The 21,840-nt window shown below is 43.3% G+C and overlaps 1 protein-coding gene across 2 annotated transcripts in view; it reads right to left on the bottom strand.

The window, feature by feature from the left end:
* Positions 1–21,840, bottom strand: part of SLC15A2 (solute carrier family 15 member 2) — a 43,763-nt gene that overhangs the window by 19,510 nt on the left and 2,413 nt on the right. Inside the window, exons 2-12 of one of the 2 annotated variants that reach the window (XM_058809482.1) lie at positions 19,532–19,578; positions 16,168–16,255; positions 15,417–15,558; positions 13,504–13,596; positions 12,316–12,415; positions 7,221–7,311; positions 5,093–5,170; positions 2,432–2,514; positions 1,369–1,455; positions 969–1,058; positions 576–620 (exon numbers count right to left, since the gene is read on the bottom strand). In XM_058809482.1, coding sequence (XP_058665465.1) covers positions 576–620; positions 969–1,058; positions 1,369–1,455; positions 2,432–2,514; positions 5,093–5,170; positions 7,221–7,311; positions 12,316–12,415; positions 13,504–13,596; positions 15,417–15,558; positions 16,168–16,255; positions 19,532–19,578 — 944 coding nt within the window. Of the gene's footprint in view, positions 1–575; positions 621–968; positions 1,059–1,368; positions 1,456–2,431; positions 2,515–5,092; positions 5,171–7,220; positions 7,312–12,315; positions 12,416–13,503; positions 13,597–15,416; positions 15,559–16,167; positions 16,256–19,531; positions 19,710–21,840 lie in introns of those variants that run through there. The other variant, XM_058809481.1, reaches the window with a different exon arrangement.

Here is a 21,840-nt window from a genome sequence, read left to right as displayed (position 1 = left end):
GGCCTGTTAAAACACATATGGGGCTGAAAAACAGCCCAGTGTGGGGACAGCTTTGGGCAGATAGCTGGTCTACATTTATCTGCTACTGTAGCCATTCACACCTTTGAAGACCTTTATGGAAACTAGCTAATTAATCCCTGTAACATCTTTAACCTATACACAAAGTTCCTGCTGGTTTTGAGAGGCTTCATTAATGTATCAGCAAGTGATCCAGTGCAGAAATGTACAACAGCTCTAGTCACATCTTAAAAGGGCTGAGTGACTTGTCTGCCTTCCATGGGGGCAGCAGGCTGAAATCCTACCTGCTCTAGGTCACAGGGCCACTGGCTGCCAGCAGGTCAGCACCCCTGACCTTTAGGCTGCTGATGGCACCCCAGCCCTCACTTCTAGCTGAGCTGAGCTGTGATGAACTGAACATGGCTGCATGAACAGAGCCTCTGGCTTCTCATCACCAGAAGTGAGACTCACCCAGATTCACCAAGCAGATGCTCTTAGTACTGCAAGACTCCGGTTAATAAGCAAGAGCAGGGATGTTACTACTAGTCTTACCAGCCCTGATGACATTAAGTACTTACAAAATCAGCATTCATTTTTGTGGCTTGCAAAGTCCACCTGGATCCCTAAAGAGAAAACAGACAGTGGTGAAACCTTCAAGATGTTCTGTGGGGCTAGAAAACATGGGGACAGAGAAGATGACAGTGATGGAGCTCTTATCTATTAATAGCTCCCATCTATTCCTTCCCTTCCCTGTAACACCTGTCATTAGGCAGGGCACATTCTCCTTTCTCATTCTTCTGTGCCAGACACCTGGCAGGACTCTGAAGGGCTGACCAGCAGTGATGGTGGAAGGCCCTGGACACTTGGCAGGAATATGGCCTGCTGTGTCCTCAGGATGCTTTCACCTTACCCCAAAAGGACAGAGGTGCCAAGCGAGGCTGGCAGGCAGAACTGTACCCACAGTACTGTACCTGCTGATCAAACAGGGCCCAGAACATTGGCAGTGGTATGAAGAGGAAGAGAACACGAGTCACCATTTTAACCTCCCCAATCAGCTGTTTCTAAAAGGGAACAGACAAAAAGGTAAGGGTGTAAAGCCAACAGGGTGATTCAAGCCACAAAGCATAACTCCATTTCTTTCTGCATGGCAGTTCTTCATTGCTCTTCCTTGTAACATTGGACTTATTTGCATTTCTACATTTCAGTGCAGCACCTAAACTGTCCATTAAGGGTCAGGAGAGTGCAGATGTGGGAAGGGACAGGAAAATGCATGTGAGGAATGGTGTGGCCAGGCTAGTCCTACTCTCTCCCCTGTCTGTCTGCCCATCTTCCCCTTCCCACTCCAAACCCACCAGGTAGAGCATCACTCACGGAGTATTTTTCTGAAGCCCAGTCCAGCCAGTGATCTCTCTTTGGAATCTCAGGGGAGCGGTTTTTCAGCCGGTTTTTAAGAGCAAACTAGGGAGAAAAACGGGTGAGTAACTCACTCATGCCGTACCTGCCTTTGTCACACTCCCAACTCAAGGCTACCTTCCCCATCTCCAAATGTAAGCAGTGCCAGAACATTGAGGGGGCTGGGTTGCTGGATACCTCTAAAATCTCAGATTGGAGGCTTTATGATGAATTGTCTGCAGGGAAGTTTCTATGACACCGGTTGATTAAAGGTGTGAAGGGGGAATGAATCACAGAATCACTGAATCTTAGAATATCCTGAGTTGGTAGGGACCCACAAGGGTCTTTGAAGTCCAGCTCCTGGCCTGCTTATGCTGTGTGCTCCAGTCACTGAACACACTGACAGAAAAAGTGGCAGACCTCACTTAGAAATCCTGTCTTTAAGATCCTGCCTGTTTCCCTAAGGTAAATCTGGCACTAGGACTGACCTAGATAAAGAGAAAACATCTGCTGTTAGCAACAGCTTCCTGAAATAGAAACATCATTATCCACCTAATAATAAAAGAGTATTTTTCACATACTGTATTCAGCTCACACACCATGAAAAACAATTCATAAGGCTCTAATGCAACTTCAGCAAGTGTCTCTTGCATTTACATAAACATGCTGAATGTCCATAATGTGAATGTGTGCTATTACTGTCTGCTGAACTGATAAAGTTCAGAAAAATTATTCAACTGAAAAAAAAGGGAGTCATATATCTGATACTCTCTGAGTTTCTGAATTTTCCTTGCAGTTCAGTTTCTACCAGCATCTGCCACTTGTTGTTCTACTAGGTGGACATCAACTGAACAGTTCATGGAGCTAAGGGAAAACAATTGAAATGCTGAAAAAATAAACTAGGACCTAAATATGTTGCTGATTCCTTACAGCTCATCAGCAAGACATCCCAAAGCAGCATAGAGAACTCCAAAAGTCACCTCCCCTTTCTCTTTGCACCTTTTTGTCCTCACGCATGAAAAAGAAAATCACACACACTTACACCGATGCATTTGCACACTTCCAGCAAGACATTTCCTTGTGGTGGTGTTTTTCTGTACAGTCCACTTCCAGCAATGAACACAACTGAAAAAAAATTATTATCCAAATGGGGATTCACATGGCTGAAGCTCAATCCTGCACCGGCTTCTGGGAAGGATCACCCACCCCTGTATTCAACAGAAATGCTCTGCCCTTGGGGCACACAGGATCACTCTTTTAATTAAATAATGCCTACAGATGGAAGAAAATGCAACATCCTACAAGAGGCAGTGTGATCCCTAGAAAGTCACCACTGTGCTAATATCTGTTCTGGCACAACAGGCACCTCCACATCTAATTTACTCTGGGAACCAAAACTTTGAAAAATCACTTTGTCTATGCTTTTTGTAGACTAAACTTATAGTACAGTCCACATTTAATTGCTGCACCTCATGTTGGAAATCAGCCCTCACTCACTGGAAACCTGTGAGGATTAATGCAGATACAACACAGGCTCTGTGCACTTGCATCTCACACACATTTCCAAAGATCCCTGCCTCACACAGAGATGCTAACAGAAATTACCTCCATTTATGGTTTCCACAAAGGGATATACAATTTAAGATACTGTTTTATCCTGGTTTTCTCCCTCAAAGCACAAAGAATATCAGAATGAGGCTTTAAAATCCTGTCAGAGATGGAGTCACCTGATTGTGTGTCATTTATCTGGTTCTATGAGAGTCTTCGAGGACACTGGAATTCCAAAGAGATAAGCAGGGAGAAGCACCTTAAAACTGAGCATGAAATCCATATAATAACTAACCTGAACTTTTAAAACTAACCCAGTTGTCTGTGTCAGTCCACAGGCAATGGAGAATATCAGGTACCTCTGTCCTAACACAGGAGGCCTGAGACACTGCAGGGAACACACTTTTGCTTTTTCCTCACTATGAAGACCTCTGGCATGCAGGTTTGACTTGCAGAACTTGAGACTCTTCTGAAGTCAGTTTAGGTGAGTAGCACTTTGTGCAAAATCACCCAGAGCGGGTAGCTGCACTAACTAATTTTCAGCATTTCCCTGTGAATATGTTGGTGCTTTTAAAAACCTGATCCATTAGGTTTGCTGAACACCTTTTGGTGATGCCATTGACTCCTTTGGGAGCTGATGTTCCTGCATTAGGTTTAGAATTTGGAATTAATGGGTATCAATCTACCCCATCCTTCAGGAGCAGTAGCAGCCCAGAAAATCTTGCTCTAGATCTGCCTCTAAATCTATCCTTGCTTTCCAGCAACACAGGCAGAGGGCCAGTCAGGGCCAAAAGGGTATTTTCTGCAGTTCTGCATGCTACTCACATAGTCAAATATATCACTTCCCAGAGCATTTTAGCATGTTACAAAAGAACAGAGAGCTGCTTTGCCAGGCAGGACGTGGAATCTGGCAGCAGGACACTAGCTAAAAACACATTTCCACCGATGCCCTCACTGAAACTGCAACATTTACACGTTCATTTTCCCCTGGGCAACTACTGCTGTGCTAGAAACATTCAGCACAGCATGGTGCACACAGTGGGGCCCTAAACTGATAGGAACAGGCCACAGGGGAAAATAGAACATTCTCAGGCCCGTGACCATGCACTTTTTTGAAAGTAATTGCTGCAACATTAGCTGTGGCCTGATGACATTTCTTCAGCTTCCTGATTCTTCTCCCTGATGGAAATTTGAGTGGAAACAGCAACATTCACATTCTCTGGGGGACAAATTTTCAAATCCCAGATGCTGCAGTGAAATCACACAACTGCTTGGTCTCTCAGTGAAGGTAACAAGCTGAATGAAAAGTCACCCCATGCTCTGTCAAAAGCTCACACATGCAGTATAATAAGGGAACTGCTCTTCTCAGAGCTTGCAGTTGTGAAACTAAAACTGATGGGGTGTCCTCTGTACTGGCTACCAAAGGAGTAACATTAAAAACAGGGAGATTGTTGGATGTTTTATAAAGGTTGAAGAAGAAATCTTGACAAGTACATAAGTGGGGCTAAGATGCAAGTGTTAAGAAGCACAGGGATTGTGGCTGTCTCCTGACACTTGGATAATAAGGATTTTTTTATTGCAACGTAATAATAAGTTGTCACTGCAACTGTGGGAATTACTTCAGCCAAGCAAAGTAAGACAGCTCAGAACAAACTAACATCTCATCTAACTCCTTCTGCAGCACACAGATTCAGCAGCAGCAGAAGTCTGAGCCATTGAAGATGGCCCTGATCTGCAGGAAGCCCATGGAAAGGTTAGAGGTGCCATGTTGAGCTTCTTTTCTATAAGCTGGGGATCTCTAAGGACTGCTCAGATTGAAGTTCAAAGGCCATGTCTGCTCATAGGCAAAGCTGCAAGCCATCAGGTGAATCATTTTGGTGCCTTCCTTTGCATTAGAGCAAAGCAATTATACTGTGAATCACCCATGAGACCACCCCCCTAACAGTATCACAATAAAAGATTAAAGTAAACCATGCTCAGCCCACCATCAATCAACTACTGATATTTACTGCTGGTCTGAAGTGGGAATTGTTAGGTGACTTTGAACCCTTTCATTTCCCATTACAGTATCCATTCAGATTAGTGAATTTGTGCATTTTCTCGTTTATCCATGGACTCAAAACTGGTAACTCCTATTACCACTATTTCCACTCACCAAGTGCCAACACCATCAGTGCTGCTGGGACACCAAAAGCCAGTGCATAACAATCTTCTCCAAAACATTTCACATCCCCTGAAAAAGAAGTCAGAAATAAAAGCAGCTCATTACATCTAGACTTATGTTACTGGGGCTTTTGATTTCATTCCCTAAATCAGTCACTTCCCCTGGTTTTAAATCTTCTTTGCTGGTGCTTGACACTGTGAATTGAATCTCCTTGAAACAGTTGTCCTCCCTTGATGAAGACAATTTGGAAGCAGGGTTAGTGTCTGCCAGCAAAAGCAGCTGATAATGGAATATTGATGCAAACAGTAGAAGGGAGGGGGCAGACAAATAGGTATAAAGAAGTACTAGGAACTGTAATTGAGGGAAAAAAAGCACAACATTTCAAATAACCTGAAGCCATTCTGTATTTGACTAGATCTAAATAACCACTACTGTGCTGCATCAGTCTTGAGTGAAAAACCTGAATCTGTTTTCATAGCGACCTACAGTGGACAAAGTGGGAGCCAGTGCCTGCACTGTGTAAGTGGGAGCCCAGGAAAAGCCCCAGAACTCCAGTTCCCTCTCTTACCACCACCAATCCCACTAGGGCAGCCTGCTTCAAATGTCAGGTCTTGCAGCAACCCATTAGGAAACCAGGTGTGTTACAGCACAGGTTGCATAACTCTGAGCTCTGAGTCACTGAAACCTGTGCCTCTTGGACCGGGTCAGTTCTTGCATGGTGCTCTGCCTGCAAACAGCAAAGCAGCAGTGGGCTCTGTGTTTGAATGCCAGGGGCCAGACATTACTGCATTCTCACATGGATAATGACAAAATGGCTAAAGTAAGCCAACAGAATTAACAGGAGACCAACCCATGAAGCCCTCAGCTGCTCATGTTTGTTGTAGCTGGAAAATCCCAGCTGCACAGCTGTGTGCATGCATAGCATTTATTTACTTATTTTCAGCAAATTAGCTAAAATCCAACAAAGCTGAGAGCATGGGCTCTCTGGGCACACTGAACTCTTAGCATGTTAAATGAGTTGGACTTCTCTACCAAAAAGTATCATATTTGTACCAAATGTCTACAAACTGTATTTCCTGCTCTTCCAAGAAAAGATTTCACACTTAGCAAAAATATTACTCTTTCCCCATCCTCTCCAGTTCCATGTTGCAACTAGTTTATACTGGCTCATGTTTTGATGCTTCAAGGAACTGGATTTTCATCTGCCCATTGACTACTTTAAGCAAAAACCCTTCCCAACTGAATGCTGACCAAGAGACACCAGAGAATAAACAAGTAAGAAATACAGCATTTGTCTTTGTCCCTGTGCATGGTGTAAACATGAGACAAGAGCCTGTTGAAATGACACTCCAAACAAACAGAGCTTTCTGGAAGCCATGGAATGGAATTAAAAAAATGGCAACTAAATGTGAAGACTACCTTGTCCCTGTCCCCATCACCTATGGCCTGCTGCTCTGCCCCTGTGCCCGTATTTAGAGTGTGCCAATCCCTTTGGCTTCGAAGCGCTGCAATACAATGAACTAAGTGCAGCAAGGCTTAGGGACTAAAAAGGGTTTTGCAAGCAGGCTGGAATATAAAGTAGGTCTTAAATGGGGCATAGGCCTGTGCTTTGTCTTCAAGGCTAGTTGCTCAGGGCAGCAATCTTGCAAGCAGATCCACGCAGACAAGCCTGAGTGCCAGGTCAGAGCCCTCCAGAAGTCAGCAGCACCCCGTGGGAGGGAGAAGGTAGGACTTTAAAACCAGCCCTGCTAAGTTTTTCAGCCCTGATACTGCACAGGACAGTAAAGCTCATTTACCATCCATAGTTTACCTGAGGCCAAGTTCTTCACTGGCAGTGGGGAATAGATGACCATATGGGTCCTTCCACTTTTCATGTTTTAATTCTGCAGTTCAGGCTGGCTTTGAAATACAACCAGGAATATAATTTCTGTGAGTTGTCTGCCTGTATCATAAATCTGTTATGCTGCCACAGCAGGATTAACAAGGTGTAAATGCAATACACTGACCACTCCACAGATAATATAATTTCTGCCATTCTGTTGTCATAAGAGTCCAACTATGCACAGTAGAGTAGTTAGAGGGCAGCTAATTTATTGTTTTATTCTAAATCCACACTGACCTCTTAATACAGGAGTTACAAACGTGGAGATCAAACTTCCAGCATTAATGGATAAATAGAAGATGGAAAAAAACTTGCTTCTCTCTGAGGTCTAAAACAAGAGAAGACAATGTCAATGTCATGACTAACACACAGCATTGGGCTTGCAAATTGAACACTATCAATTCTCTCGTTAGGAAGGCTGGGTAAATATTGACACAAAGTGCATAAAATGTTAAGCAAACAAGCTCGTGTTCAGGTGATGGTAAATGCTCGCACAAATCAGCTCACGTTACTCGAGAAGTGCTTTGGGGCTTTTTGGCATTTCAGAGGAAAAGCTGCTGCTTTGAGAGTGTTGTGAGACTGGAAGGAGGGGAAAGCATTTACTTATTCAGAACAAGTAGCATGATTCAGATCCTTTGTCACCTAATTCAATCCAATTTGGCATGGTTTGACAAGCTCATAATTTCTTTCCATGTCTGAGCTCTTTTTTTTTCCCCCCTCCTTTCCTGCGTACAAATAGAAAAAGAAACCTGTATATTTTAAGGAACTGGCAATCACAGCATAGATGAAAAAGTGCCAGCAATTGAGAAGTATTCATCAAAGAGGAGACCATCAAGGTGAGGCCAATCAACCTCAAACTAATAGGGTAAATTAAATCTAGGGGAGCAAATTCAAGAGCCTGACAGAGGGATCAACTCTAAGAGAAAGAGTTTTGAATTTAACCTAAGCTGTAACATATTATAGTTTATAGATTCAAAAATTCACGCTGATCTTCTTTATTCCTGCATAATTCATAATTTGGAAGGAATCAAGAATTTGATGCAGAGTTGGGTCTTTTGTGCAGGAGTAATGTGTGTGTGCAGTCTCTCCTCGCTTTTGGAAGGGACATACACACACAGTCACAGTGTGCTGTATACAGTGTTAACCTCCTCCCTGTGCCTGGTGGGCCAGCAGAGAGGGGAAACAAAAGCAGGCTACCTGACCCACCCCGTGCTCATCTGTATCAGCAGCTCTGGGACACCTGAGCTGATAAAGGGAGAGGGGAAAATTGCATCAGACATTGCATGGTGCCCGACAGAGAGCTCCCAGGGCACCTTGAGCCTCATCTCTGTGACCTGAGCATCATTTGAATGCAAAGCTTTAACTCAGCTGAGGGCTAGAAAACTCCTCAGGGACTGTTGTTCTGTCTCCTTTCCTTCTAATGTGTCCTGCTTCCGTCTGCTCCCTGAGACACCAATATTCACAAGGCTAGAAAACTGGAGAAAGCGTGAAGAATTGCGGGCAGCTGAAAGAGGACAGCTGTAAAGTAATGAATCCTGAGCTCCAAAAATGTAACAAAACTTTCTGTAACTGATGGTGCAGCCAACAGGAAATATTGCTACTCGGTATGGCAAGAAGCATCTTATCACAGGGGATTACTGCAGGGAAGAAAGGGAGGTGGGAGACTGTGAGAGGGCTCCTCTTTGTGCCCCCTTGTAAAGTGGGTGCTGAGAAGGTGAGGGTGAGAGCCCCATCACCTCCCACTGCCACCCACCAAGGAGTCTGGGGGCCTCCTTACTTGGATTAAGGGCTTTCTGCCATGACCCACCACAGTTAGGAAGACCCCATCAACTGAGCTTTTGGCTTTTACACAATTTTATTTCCTAGAATTTTCAAGGCTGACCCATACATTCCTCTTAAATTATTTACCCTAGATGAAAGGATTATAAAAATCATCTCAATGGCATGTTCTCATGGTTAATAGAAAACAGCAGTGGGTCTTACTATCTGTTATATTTCTTTCCTTGCTGGTAGTTTTGATAATCCAGAACTTTCTACTGCTAAACTAGTAAAATTATATTTTCTTTTTCATTCTACTTTTTGACTAGTTATTTGTCATCACGGAGAAAACTAGAGAGATGAGCAGCCTCAGCAATCTTCCCCATTCCTGGATAGCCCTCACATGACTTGTCAACGGTGGTGCAGAAGAACCCTCACAGTCCTGCCCTCTTCTAGCCAAATTGTCATGGCATGTCTCTAACCCTTGATATCTGAGCAAATCAGAATTTCTGAGAGCTGTGATAAACTCAAGCATGCAGCTCTTGACATGATAAAGTCTAGAGCAACAATTACCAAAAAGAATGTGGTAGGAAGAGAAGAAGATAGTGATGCATAAAGAATTTGGAGCACCTTATTTCACACATTTTCAGATTTTAGTGATGGAAAGAAAAATGGTCAGAGAAAAGCTGAAATAACTACAAAAATAATGACCCAACAGCTTGCAAATTATACTGATTGGAATAAAGAATTTCGTCCCTATTGTCTTAATCTTTAGAGCAGACACACATTAACAACATGATTTGGATTAGCTAATTTGAGAAAAGGTACTGTACATGATAATCCTGATCGCCTTGGCAACCAGAAAATAAAGAAACAAAGGAAAGCTATTTAGCCCCTTAAACACCATACTGCACTGTTTGAAAGCAGCTTTGGTCCCTAATTAATGGGTGCAGCAGCTTCACATTCATATAACATATTGTAAATATAATTTTGTTCTGGCATTTTTAACTTGGACTTCTAATCCCATAGACAAAGGCATTTGGAAATCTCCTGCAGATAAATCTGTTTTCCCTATCTGACCTCCCACCAAATTAGTCCCCATCACTGTCTGCAGTAGTACCACTCTCAAAGTGGCAGACCCAAGACTATTATGCTCCTGAAGTACTTTAGAGAGAATCAGATTGATGTTGTGCATTTACCTCAAAGCATAAATTTGTCTCTAGGAATAGCAGGGGTAATTTAGTTATTTATACACAGAACTACCTCATTCCAAGTTTTCAGACAAAACAAATAAGCCTGTGCACTTAAGGACTCAGATGAAGTTTATTGGCATCCTGAAAATTAAGGGGGAATGCTTCATTTCATAGTGAATTTTTAAAACTTATTTCAGCCTACCTGGAGTGGAAGAAAATAAAACATAAGACCCCTCAAACACCACTACAGAGGAAAGAAACATTCTGTTTGGCCTCAAACCTTTCATTCCTTACAAAATCAAAACTTCTCATTCCAATTCTGATGACTTAAACTTCCTATCACATAGCATAAAACATTTTGTTTCTTCTGAAAGGCCAAGTCATTTCAAAATGCTAAAATAGAAAACTTTCTATTTTGAAAAGAACGTTTGAAAAAGAATGCATAGAGCAGAACACGTTGTTCTTATCAGAATGATTTTTACAATTTTCTTTCTCTAAATTAGTTTTTCTTGAAGGTAGCACACAGGTGAATGTTTGAGCCTTTGTATTTGATAAATTTGTTGGAGAGATGTAGTTTGAATGCCAGAGAATGGGTAGAGGCCCGCACAACCACAGGCAGTTCAGGTTTTCTCTCTGTGATGCAGCTGTAGTTGTAAAGTTGGAATAATAATATGTATGTGCCTGAGAGGGGCGCTGAGATTCATCAGCTGAAGTCTATGAAACACTCTGAAGATAAGTGTTACATATTATCATACTGTAATTAGGTGGTAATTGAAAGATGCTGGATAAACACTATTAATCATTAATATTCACAGAAGTAGCACTTGTGTAAATGCTGCTGTTGGACCTCATAGAATTCTTTTGGGACAGCAAGCCAGGATGTCCATGCACTGGGATGCATGCAGCTATCCCAGAGCACGTGTGCTGTGCTGCCAGCCTGCTTTTGGTCAGAGTTGTGCCAGCTGGGGAGGCTGGTGACCAGCAGAGCATTGCTGATCCCCTTTCTGCCACATCCCCTAAAGCACATGAGAGCATGTAGACATGCCTGCAGGAGGATCTGCTTTGGACAAGTGACCACACAACATCCCATCTTTTGTTACTTCTTAGTAATCATAAGCTTCATCACTTCAGCATCACTCAGTTCATGTGCAGAAAGCACAAGTCTTCCCAACATTTTAAATTTAGTCTATATTATTTCATTACATGTTGACTTCATACTGGGGTATTGCAAAAGACAAGGAGAAAACTGCCCTACTGGGCTCCTTGTTCAAGGGGCCAACTCTTATCTAAATTGACCAGTGCTTTTCCTGACACACTGTTAGTCTAATGTCCTTCTTTGATGTCTCCATTGATGGGAATTTCCATCTCACAAAGGCCCTAGTATTTTCCAGTGTTTCTCTCGATCTACTTCTGGAAAAAAATTTCACACTGTCAGTCCTAAATAATCCTCCTTGAGTTTAAGCCTACTCACCACAGACCCTCACACTTATTTTCTTTTTTGTAGCAGTGGCCTTCTACATATTTGATGACTTATGCCCTGCACACGACTTGGTGATTTGAATACTTGTCATTGAGAAAATAGAGATTTTTATTTGTGTGTTAGGTCAACACAAATCTATTTAACTTCAAATCAATTGAAAAATTTAGCATTTTTCCTGAGGATTAGCACTTCCTGACCTGCTTTGCTTCCTTTAAGTACTACCTTATCCCTGGTTTAGCCCCTGTTCTGAATAATGGGAGTTTGAGATTAATGCAGATGAGGAGCTAAGCACTCATGACAGAGAATGAGGACACAAAGCACCTGGACTACAATTCTCAGGATACACAGCACAAACACAGCTAAACAGAAACATTTTCTCAACTCTTCAGAACCTTTCATTCTGGAATATCCAGAAAACATTCTAGCATTACTTGCAAAACACTAGAATTTCCTACAGTTCTTTCTGAATAAGATCTGAGACACGGACTATGACTGATTTGAGGAAAAAATCCCACAGAAGCATAGGCTGGTGATAGTCTTTTCTTTCATTTGCCATATTCCACTGCAGTGCATTATAATCACCCTTGTTAAGATGTGATATATACACAGTTCTGCGATATGCAAGACAGGATTTTTCAACTACTCTGATGTCCAATTAACATTTAGATGATTTGATGCAATTATGACCTATCCTTTCCAGTATCAATCCTGTTCTGCTGTCATTTTGCCTTCCTGAAGCATCTAGATTCTCTCAAGTCCTATGCAAGCCATCCTACCTCATGCCTTACTATGTCTTTTCCAGCAAATTGGCCTTATTCAAGCACAACAGGATTTTGATCACATAAACATCCTCACAAAGTAAGCAGACACCGCAGATTTTAGGAAAGAAAAGAAGTCTTACATGTTCCTCTTCAAACTGGTCCCCACCAAATGCAGAGACACAGGGCTTGATACCTCCTGTTCCAAGGGCGATCAAAAACAGACCAACCATAGACAGGACCCTTCATGCAAGAACAAAAATATCACCATTGCAAAACCTTTCCAGAGCTTATGAGAGCATTTTAATGCCACCCAACCATGATTCCTCTGATGTTGTCTTTTGCACGCAGGCAATTATGATGAGCTAGATAAACAAACAAATTAAGTATCCTAATAATTTGAAAAACAAATTTATTATCCTAATTTCTGCATTCCATAGCAGTCAATTAACCAAACTGGTTTTGTCAGTTTCTTGTTGTTCTGAGGTCAAATGGACATATAGGAGATCAAAGATCTGTGGAATTAGTTTTACTTATATGACAACAAAAGGTGTCAGAGATCAATTGAGAAAAAGAAAAAAAAAGAAAAAGGGGAGTACTTTTTGCAACCTTGTAGTCTGGGTAAGAGCAAACAAACTGAATTAGGCTCCTTTTTGTGTGCTTTCTACTTCCCAGTGGTTTTCAAAATACCATTGTTGGCCTGACAGATTATGTCTCTAGGGAACAAGAGTACCAGGACTGACCAGGTCTGGGACAAAAGAAAACTGTTCTGTAAACAACATGTGCTCCTGCCTGCACGTGCATATTTTTTGAGCCATGACTACACTGACAAAACCAGCTTGGTGGTTTCAGAGACACTACTGTGACAAGCCTATCAGTTCAGAATCTAGAGGGTTGTATCCTGTGGAAGAGACAGACCCTTCCCCTGTCATCAGAAAATGTATTTCAGTTTTGTGTTCCCATGCAGATGGGGGAACCTTGCTGAGCTGGGCAGCTGTGCTGATGAAATGAGCAGGCTCCAGGAAGGAGCCTGCTGCAGGCAGTTGGATACAGAAGACCAAACCAAAAGCATGGTATAGCAGAAAAGGGTGATCCCAATGCCTGTGCCAAAGGGGTTAGAGTCTGTGTGGTGATTTCCAAATCCATCTGGGCATGTTCACACACTAGATCCACCCTTCTGCTCTTAGTCAGATATTTCTAACCCTTCCCTGATGAGAGTAATCCATGCACAGCCCCCAAAATGCTGTTCTGATGGAGATAAAACAAATTACAGACTTGGGCAAACTACCATCACAACCTGCTAGAGCACTGTGGCTTCAAGGGCTACTTACACATGAACAGCCTGGTTGCCCAGGGATGGAATGGCACCGACTGACTTTATCAGATGGCCAACAACATACACAATGGAGAGGTAGATGATCGTCCTGTGAGGAAAGCAAACAGCAGTGACTGGAGGTGCTGGGAGATGTACAAGCTGAAAACAGAGTGTGCCCATGGGCCCTGGCATGGCAGCTCTGCTTGGCTGGCACACAAGAACTGGTTTGTTCTACCAGTGGTACAGTGGGCAGCTGTAATTCCTTTGTGTCAACACTGAGTGCACTAGAAGGAATAGATATGCAAATGGGATCAGATTAAGGAGGGATAGCCCATGCTTTATTTGCAGACATTACTGAACAGAATAAATGAAAAGTGTTCCAGTCTTGTCATGCATGGAAGACTGCAAAGAGAAGAGCACTGTTCAGGCCCAACTCAGTTTCCAGATTACTAATAACTGGCATTTTGTAGGATGTGCATAAGTGGATCCCTTGACTGGAAGGGATATCTAGAGACTGTTGCCCACATTCAACCCACCTAACCAACAAACGTGAATTAGGAGTGTGGTTTCCTCATTGTAAGTCTGTTTTGGGTCCCAAGTATCTCTGAAAGACTGAGCTCATCTATCTGCCTCCCATTGGTGAGGGAGAGGAAGAAATATGAGCAGGATGATCAGACTCTTGAGTGTATTCCATTCCTTCACCACCCTCTAGATTAGGAGAAATCTATGTATTCTTGTGCTGAAGACACATACAGAGGCAAATCAAAGGACTTGTAAGGACAGAAACAGGACAGAAGTCCTATGAGGTTTGAGCATGGAAGAGATCCCTGATGCATTCAAACCCTGGTTGCAACAGCTAATTTAGCAGCACATCAGATCATTCCTAAAAGCCCCTCTAATCTGTTATATTGGCCAAGGTTCAGCTACTACAGTAAAAGCCACTTCCCATTAAATTATAGGGATTACTCCAAGGAAAGTCTCTTGACTAACACATGAGCATTTGTATAAGGATTTACCTTATCACAAAATCGTGCTGCAAGATAAATATCCTCAAAACTAATGAACATTGCTATGTGACCTTAAATAATAAATTTAATGAAGTCCCACTGTTTTTTGTTTGGTTGTTTTTTTTTTTTTCATTCAAATGGACAAGAAAATGACTAAAACTGAGCACAGAACTGACAGCTCCTTAAGAACTTTCTTATGGATAGGCATATGGCAGCTGTTTATTTCCTATAGAGACACCTCTGCCAGACAGGCTTAGTCTTAGAGAGAAAAGTTTAGCTGCACTTCATCACCCTGACAGCCAAGACTTCTCAGACAATGAAAAACAGTGCCAAGCAAAGAAAGTCCTATATCCAGCTGCTCATCACCACTCTGGGGCAGATGTTGGCTCCACAGCTTATCATCAGAAGGGAAGACTGCCTAAGGACTCTTACTCAGGAAGAGTCTACCTGGTTATGTGCTGATGGAAATGATTTGAGAGAACACAGATTAATCAGGCATAAAAGTGGGTGTGCTGATACACTACCTATGCTGTGAGAAGTGTACGTACATTACAGTTAATGATATCTGAATCTGAGATCTACATGATGACGTTGTTTCCTCACTATCTTTGAATCTTTCTCAGAAGCAGACCTTAGCAAACTGAAGGTTAATTGCCCTACACCTCAGCTTCCTGCAGTCAGGTAGGGAAGGACAGTGGAGGAAAAGGGTTATTGTAACATTTAATTTGTCCCAACTTTGTTGCCTACTGGCCTTTGGGTGTTAGACAAGCACAGAACAGCATGAGCAAACAGATCAGCTCTGTTAAAAGAGAGCTGACCTTCACAAGTGTGTCTCTGCTGCACTCTGAGCTAGCTCAAAACTGGGAGCACACACAGCACTGTCCTTGCATGCTGACTAAATTAGAGAGAGGTCTTCACTTACTTGTATTTGCCCAGCCATGAGTCTGCCATGATGGCTCCAATGACAGGTGTGAAATAACACAACGCAGAGAAGGCATGGTACACAGCAGTGGAGAGATTCTCATCCCAGTGGAAGAAGCTTAAGAAATAGAGTGTCAGGACAGCTAAAAGGAAACAAACAAAAAAAATCATATCAGATAATTAATGTGTATATCTGCAGGTAAGCAGGATCATGGTAGCAAGAAAACTACTGATTTGTCTAGCAACTGAGCAGTGCTGTGTAAAGATTTGTGCTTCCAGACCTGTTCTTCATAATCTCTGACACAGGAGAAGCTAAAATGAGATATATGAGTATCTGACGTCCTTTGCTCATAAACCGTTATGTTTAGCTGAAAAACGTATTTTCTAGCTTATCTTACCCTAACCTGTAGTTCTGTTTATGCACTTTTTCTATTTACAGATTAGGTGCCTGTAAGATTCAATTCCCAAACACACTGATTGCACATCAACTATGAAAGACATCACACAGTAGAAAACCAGGTTTGATATAGAGAATTGTACAATAATTTAGACTGGAAGGTACATTTGGAGCCCTCTAGTCCCAACTTCTTCTCATCTTAGATACAGCAACAATGTTAGGATACACTGTTCATATGTGCATTCCAAAATATCAATTAACTTTGAAAGACAGCTGATACTACACCCAGCACAGCTCAGAAACAACAGTGCAGCTTGTCTAAAGACATCAGGACAGGAAAGTCACAGCCACATACCTCTCATGCCATAGTAGGAGAAGCGCTCGCAGAACTCGTTCACCACAATGAAGGCAATGCTCAGGGGGTAGTTGGAGCCACAGAGTTTCTGTGGAAGACAAACAAGAACATATAAACTGTCAGAGCCTTCACCCCAGCAACAGATTCCCACAGTGTCTGGGTGGTGGAGAGGAGTCCAGTCCAAAAACAAAGTGCCCACAGCTGCTTGACTGGCCTGTGAGCTGGACTCAAAGGAGAGAGTGTACCTCGCAGTACTCTTGCTTTGATTAAGGCTCCCCAGTGAATCAGCCGGGCTGACATGAGCCCAGTAAGGACTGCCATGGGGATTCAGCAGCCCACCATGCTTGGAGCTCCAGGAACTCCACTGGAAGGGTGCTACCAACTCTCAACTGCAATGCTAAAATGTCACTGATACCAAAAAAACCACCTTTGGATGCCTTTTCTTCTGCACTCCACATAAAGCTAGCACCCTGCCCCAAAACTGCTCCCTCTTCTAGTACCAGATCAGACCTTGCCTCAGAAACTGGGAGACCCCAGGGATCTGCTGTCTGCTTCTGTGTGTAAAGCTGCTCCCTCTCTCAATCTCTGCTCCTCACTTGTGCTGAGCTGTGCCACCACTCACTGAAGCAGAGCATCAGCTCTCTGTCTGACACTCCCTCAGGCATGGCATCCATTTCATATTTCAATATTGCTGGCACAGCTATGGATAATTCAATTTATTAATCAGAACTTTAAAAAAAGCCAGTGATGAGACTGTCAAACCTGTCTAAGTGTGGCCACTCTTTCCCTGAGCCTGACTTTACTGCAGCTAACATCATCACTTCCCAAGTGAAATACAAAGCATTAAACAGATGAGTCTTGGCATGACCCTGTGTGGGCCTCTGTCCCTCTTGCTACCCCACCGTGGTTTGAGCTAAGCAGCTTTCAGATTCCAGCTGCTTAGTGGCTCCACTGCCTCACAACAGGAAAGCAGGTTTGCACAGCACTGCCCAGCCTCTGCCAATTAGCAGGAGAGGGGCTGGCCATGGATTTGGTGAGGAAATCTGGGGGGAGTGTGATATTAACAGATGCAACTATATTTATAGATTTAAACAGCCATGGTATGGGCCAGTGAAGTGAGATGAACTATTCACATCCATTTCTGTGCCTCATGTCAGAAATAATGAATTCCTGTATTTCTTCCCAGAGTCCCAAATGCAAATAAAGTACCAAAATATATGTGTTTATTCAGGTTTATTTTACTACCAAGAGACCTAAGCTTATTTGGATTCCCAAAGCAATGGCATCAAGTTTAGAAGAGTACAGTTTAATAACACTGTCTTCCTCAACATTATGAAAGAGCAACAAAACAGACAGAGAATCAAAACTCCACAACTCCCACCTCCCCCCTACTTTCCATTACTTAATCCTCTAAAGACAAATATTTTTGTCCATTTTTATATATAATATATATATTTTTCTCACCAAAGGGCTGTCTTTTTATAAGAAACCCTTAACCATGTTACTTTACTAGAGTAAATACATAATTATCCATTTTATTTATGATTTACTCTGAAACCATTGTGCTCAGCAATATGGCTTGTAAGAAAGAGTGGGCTCCCTTGGAAACTGCACTGGGGCCTCCTGCTTTTAGACTAGTCTAAAAATGGTGGCATATATAAGCTGTAAATGCACAAACACACAGCCATATGCACACACAGAATATTTTTCTCCAACAAGCTTTTCATAATAGAAGAAAATCCCTAAGAGGCAGATTATATTTCATGTTTGTGCTGGGAGGCATTTTATGAAATTGGAAGTAAAATTGTACAACAGGGATTTTTTTCTTCCTCTCCTTCCCAGACCTTACTATACATACTCATGGCATTTAATAACATTTGGTGGAGGTACAGAGAGTGACTGTCCAAACCAGGTGGACAGGTGGCAGGAGCACTGCTGCCTGAACTCACCCCTCCACACCCAGTGCACAAGTTCAAGTGGATTTATTTGCACCGGTTTAAGGTGCAGTGACTCATTTCAGCCACTCCTGCTCTGGAATGGGCACCTCCTACAGACGAGAGGGAAAGGAGAGCAGGGGGCAGTGACTTCCCAGCTAAACCTTCCCAAGTGCCTGAGCCACCACCCGGAGTAAGTGCTTACAAACACAGAGCAACGACTTACAAACAGGGGTGCTTCCATCTGGCTTGTGTGTCATGAGATGGCATCAGCACGTGCAGAAACCCTCATGTATTGTCTCCACTGTATCACTGACCTGCCTGTGGCCTGCCTGGACATCCAAAAGTGGGAAGCTTTCATCCATGTGGAGAGCCAGATGCGGTTTGCTCGCTTTCGCGGAGGAGGACCGTGCTCAGCAAACAGCCCCAGCAAAAGCAAGGAGGTCAAGCCTGGATTCATGAACACACAGATAGTCTGCAGTGCTTAGCTTCCACAGCAAGCCTGGGATCTGTGGGATTATGGATCTCTTAAAGATACTGTGGAAGTTGATAGACCGTGTCTTTGGAAAAAAGATAGTTCATTTAAAGTACCCACTACAGGAGACATTTGTTTTCAGCTCTCCTTCTTGCTGACTAATGGCAAAACAGGATAAAGATTAATATTTCCCAGGAGCTCTGGATATCCAATAGTTAATGTCTGCACAGTAATTAAAATTGAGTTAAATAGTTGGTTTGCTAATGACATGACTGTGAGTTTTAAGATCAAGTATTACATATTATCCTGCAAGTCAAAGCAGCTACAACCTAAGCCAAATTCTTCCTGAATGCTATGCAGTGAACAGTTTTTAGGGGTCAAGCACTCAACAAGAATTAGCCTGAAAACCTGCACAAACATCAAAGCTGCAAGGCAGCAACACATGCACCTGACTCAGGCTTTAAATCAGAGGCAAAAATGTAAACTCATGGTTCTGGCACTGCAGTTGGTCTCTGTAACACTCACCAGTGGCCTGTCCTCAATCCCTGTCCTTCCTTCTGCTTTTCAGCATCTGGGTACCCTTCCCTGGTGGGTTTCATCAAACTAAACAGAGTTCAGCTCCCTCCCTCCTTTGCACAACAGCCCCATCCACTTCAGAGATCTAAGTTCTTTCCCACAAGGAAAGTAGTGTTCAGGGAAAAGGCAATAAAAACCCTTACCCTTTTCCCCAAACATTCAGACAGTTTGTGCTTTCCCTTTAAGCTGCACTTTCTTAACTTAATCAGGTTAGTGGAGAGATTTTTGCCTTGAGTTGTTAAGGCTTATTTCAACCCTCTGCAAGAAAGGGTGTTTGTCTGTAGCCAGAGCACAACAGAGGAGAGAACAGAGAGATCTTGCAATGTTTAAAACAAGCTGAGCAGAAAGCAAAGCAAAGGAAACCAGCAGTAACACTTACCGGAGATTTTTTCTGAAGAGGGAAATCTCCTTTGGGGGGATCATCTCCTGCAGAAATAAAAGTGAACAAAGTTTCCTTGGATTCGTTTCTCTGAAAAGCGTTCATCTCCCCTCTCGCCTTGTCTCCCACCATGCTATGTGGCTGTGGTGAGTTGACTGGGAAGATTTCCAACCTCAGGCACGAAGTTTGATTCAGTTTGAGTTAACCCTAATTGAGCACATTTGTGCAGCCAGGGCAGAAAGGGGAGGGAGATGCTACCAGGAAAGACAGCTCCAGAGTTCAAGAGGAGTCAGGGAACACAGCCTAAACCAGTCACAGGTTGGGGCTGTCAGCACTTTGTGGCACAGACCTCCCTGTTGTTTGGCATGCCCCCAGCTATTTTACGTGCACCAGCCCAGCACGGTCCTGGATGCTGCACAGATGTGAGCTGAATAAAATCCCAGGTCCCAGATACACCTACTGCCTGTGGATTTAGGAGCAGAGCGTGCATCTCCCTCCCCGTGTGGTAATGATAGGTTTACTCTGCAGGGATCTCATTTCACTGGAAAGCCACACGTTCCAAGACATAACTACTAAAATGTTCATCACACCAAACCCTTGGACACTGGATGTCACAGATGCCTGCACTGTGTTAAATCATTTCTTTGCTACTGCAGGAGTGAAGTGACCCAGGGTTCATTCCCACAGAAATTCCCTAGAATGACCTTGCCTTTTCCCATGGGACAGTTCAATCAAGCGGGCACAGCCAGCAGCCAGAAGCAGCCCCAACACCTCTCTCTCGCTTTCTATTATCCAGAGAACCACTTTGGGGCTCCATATGTGACAAATGCAGCCCATCTGTGCTGGGAGTCCCTGGGTTCCCCCTGCAGCCATGTGGGCTCAGCTCCCTGCAGGTACACAGTTGTTCCTCCTTCCATGCCCTTCCCATGGCAATAGTGGAGCTGTTCATCTGCATTCTTCCAGTGCCAGTTGCAACTCCAGAGCAAAACTCACAACCTTCCATAAACTATCCTCTGTGCTTGTGGCTCTGCTGTATCCTCAGCACAGTGCAGAGGTTTCTTCTTCCTCTTACACTTGGCTTCTTTAAAAGGCAAATGTTCAAAGAATTTTCCCAAATATTTCTCCCTTCTCTTCTCAGGAATGCACAGACCACACCCAGAATCCATAGCTGGTACAAGGAGTCTCCATAAACTCATCCTTAGTGCAAGTACTGAGTTGCTGATAGTGTTTGGTTATCACAAGAACCAGGTTTGCAGCTGATGAACCAGGAAAGAGGACTTGGTCACACCACAGATCCTTAATCTGGTTTCAGTTTTTGTTAACAAGACGTAGAGAACACTTACACAAGAGAATCAGATGTGATGGACTGCACAGAAGTATAATTACTATCCATTGTGTCCTCTGGCATTGCTGCTTCTGAAAATCCCCAGAGATTCCATCTCACTCCTGCTAACTGGGCAGCTAAACATGGGGCCAGCTGGGCAGCTGACTTGGAGGCCAAACTTCAGATGGTGCCAGAAAGCTCTACCCCTTCCTTGTTTCTTTTTTCTTCTACAGCAGTGGCAAAACAAGAGTTTGGTACCTCTTCTGGTACTGCCCCAAACCAGCTCCTTGTCTTCAGCCCTCTCAGTGACCTGCACACATGCACAGCCTTGCTTTTCACCGGGGTGCAGCCTCCAGGGTTTATCAAGCCCTTTTCATGGGCATGAGTGCTCAAAAGCAGACCCAGATGGGGGCAGAACAGGTCTTGTTCACATGGGTTCTGTCCCTACACACCAGGTTGGCACCTGCTCGAGTCCTGCAAGTCTGACCCCGTGCTAGAGGCAGCAGAAATATTTCTGAGTCCTCTGCTGGCATCTCATGGCCCAGGTATTTCTCTACAGCTCCCAGTAGAAACCTGCTGTATTCTGCCATACACAGGCAAGCAGAGCAAACACAGCAGCAGAGTTACTAAAGGAATAATAAAAAAGGAAGGCAGGAAAGGGTTCACCATCCCTTGCACAGTGCTTCCATGCTGCTGTAGTGTGATGCCTTAACATTTTCAGCCTCCTGCAGCTATATTTCCTCTGTGTATATACAGCCCTGTGCGTCACATAAGCTAAATGATTATTTTTTTTAATGCTAGCATGAAAAAACCCTATCAGTCAGTAGGATTAACATACTACTTGTCTAATACACTGCAGAGCTGTTTAGGCCACTAGCTGCCAGAAGGTCTTCTCAGACAGAAAGGAAGAAAAGGAATTTAAATGTCTGGCAATAAATGGTAACTTGTAGCAAACAGTAAAAACAAGTTTAGGAGAATAAAATTG

The sequence above is a fragment of the Ammospiza caudacuta genome, chromosome 8 (assembly GCF_027887145.1).
Source record: "Ammospiza caudacuta isolate bAmmCau1 chromosome 8, bAmmCau1.pri, whole genome shotgun sequence".
NCBI lineage: Eukaryota > Metazoa > Chordata > Aves > Passeriformes > Passerellidae > Ammospiza > Ammospiza caudacuta.
Note: the sequence above shows the minus strand (reverse complement) of the source record. Positions and strands in the feature narration are given on the sequence as shown.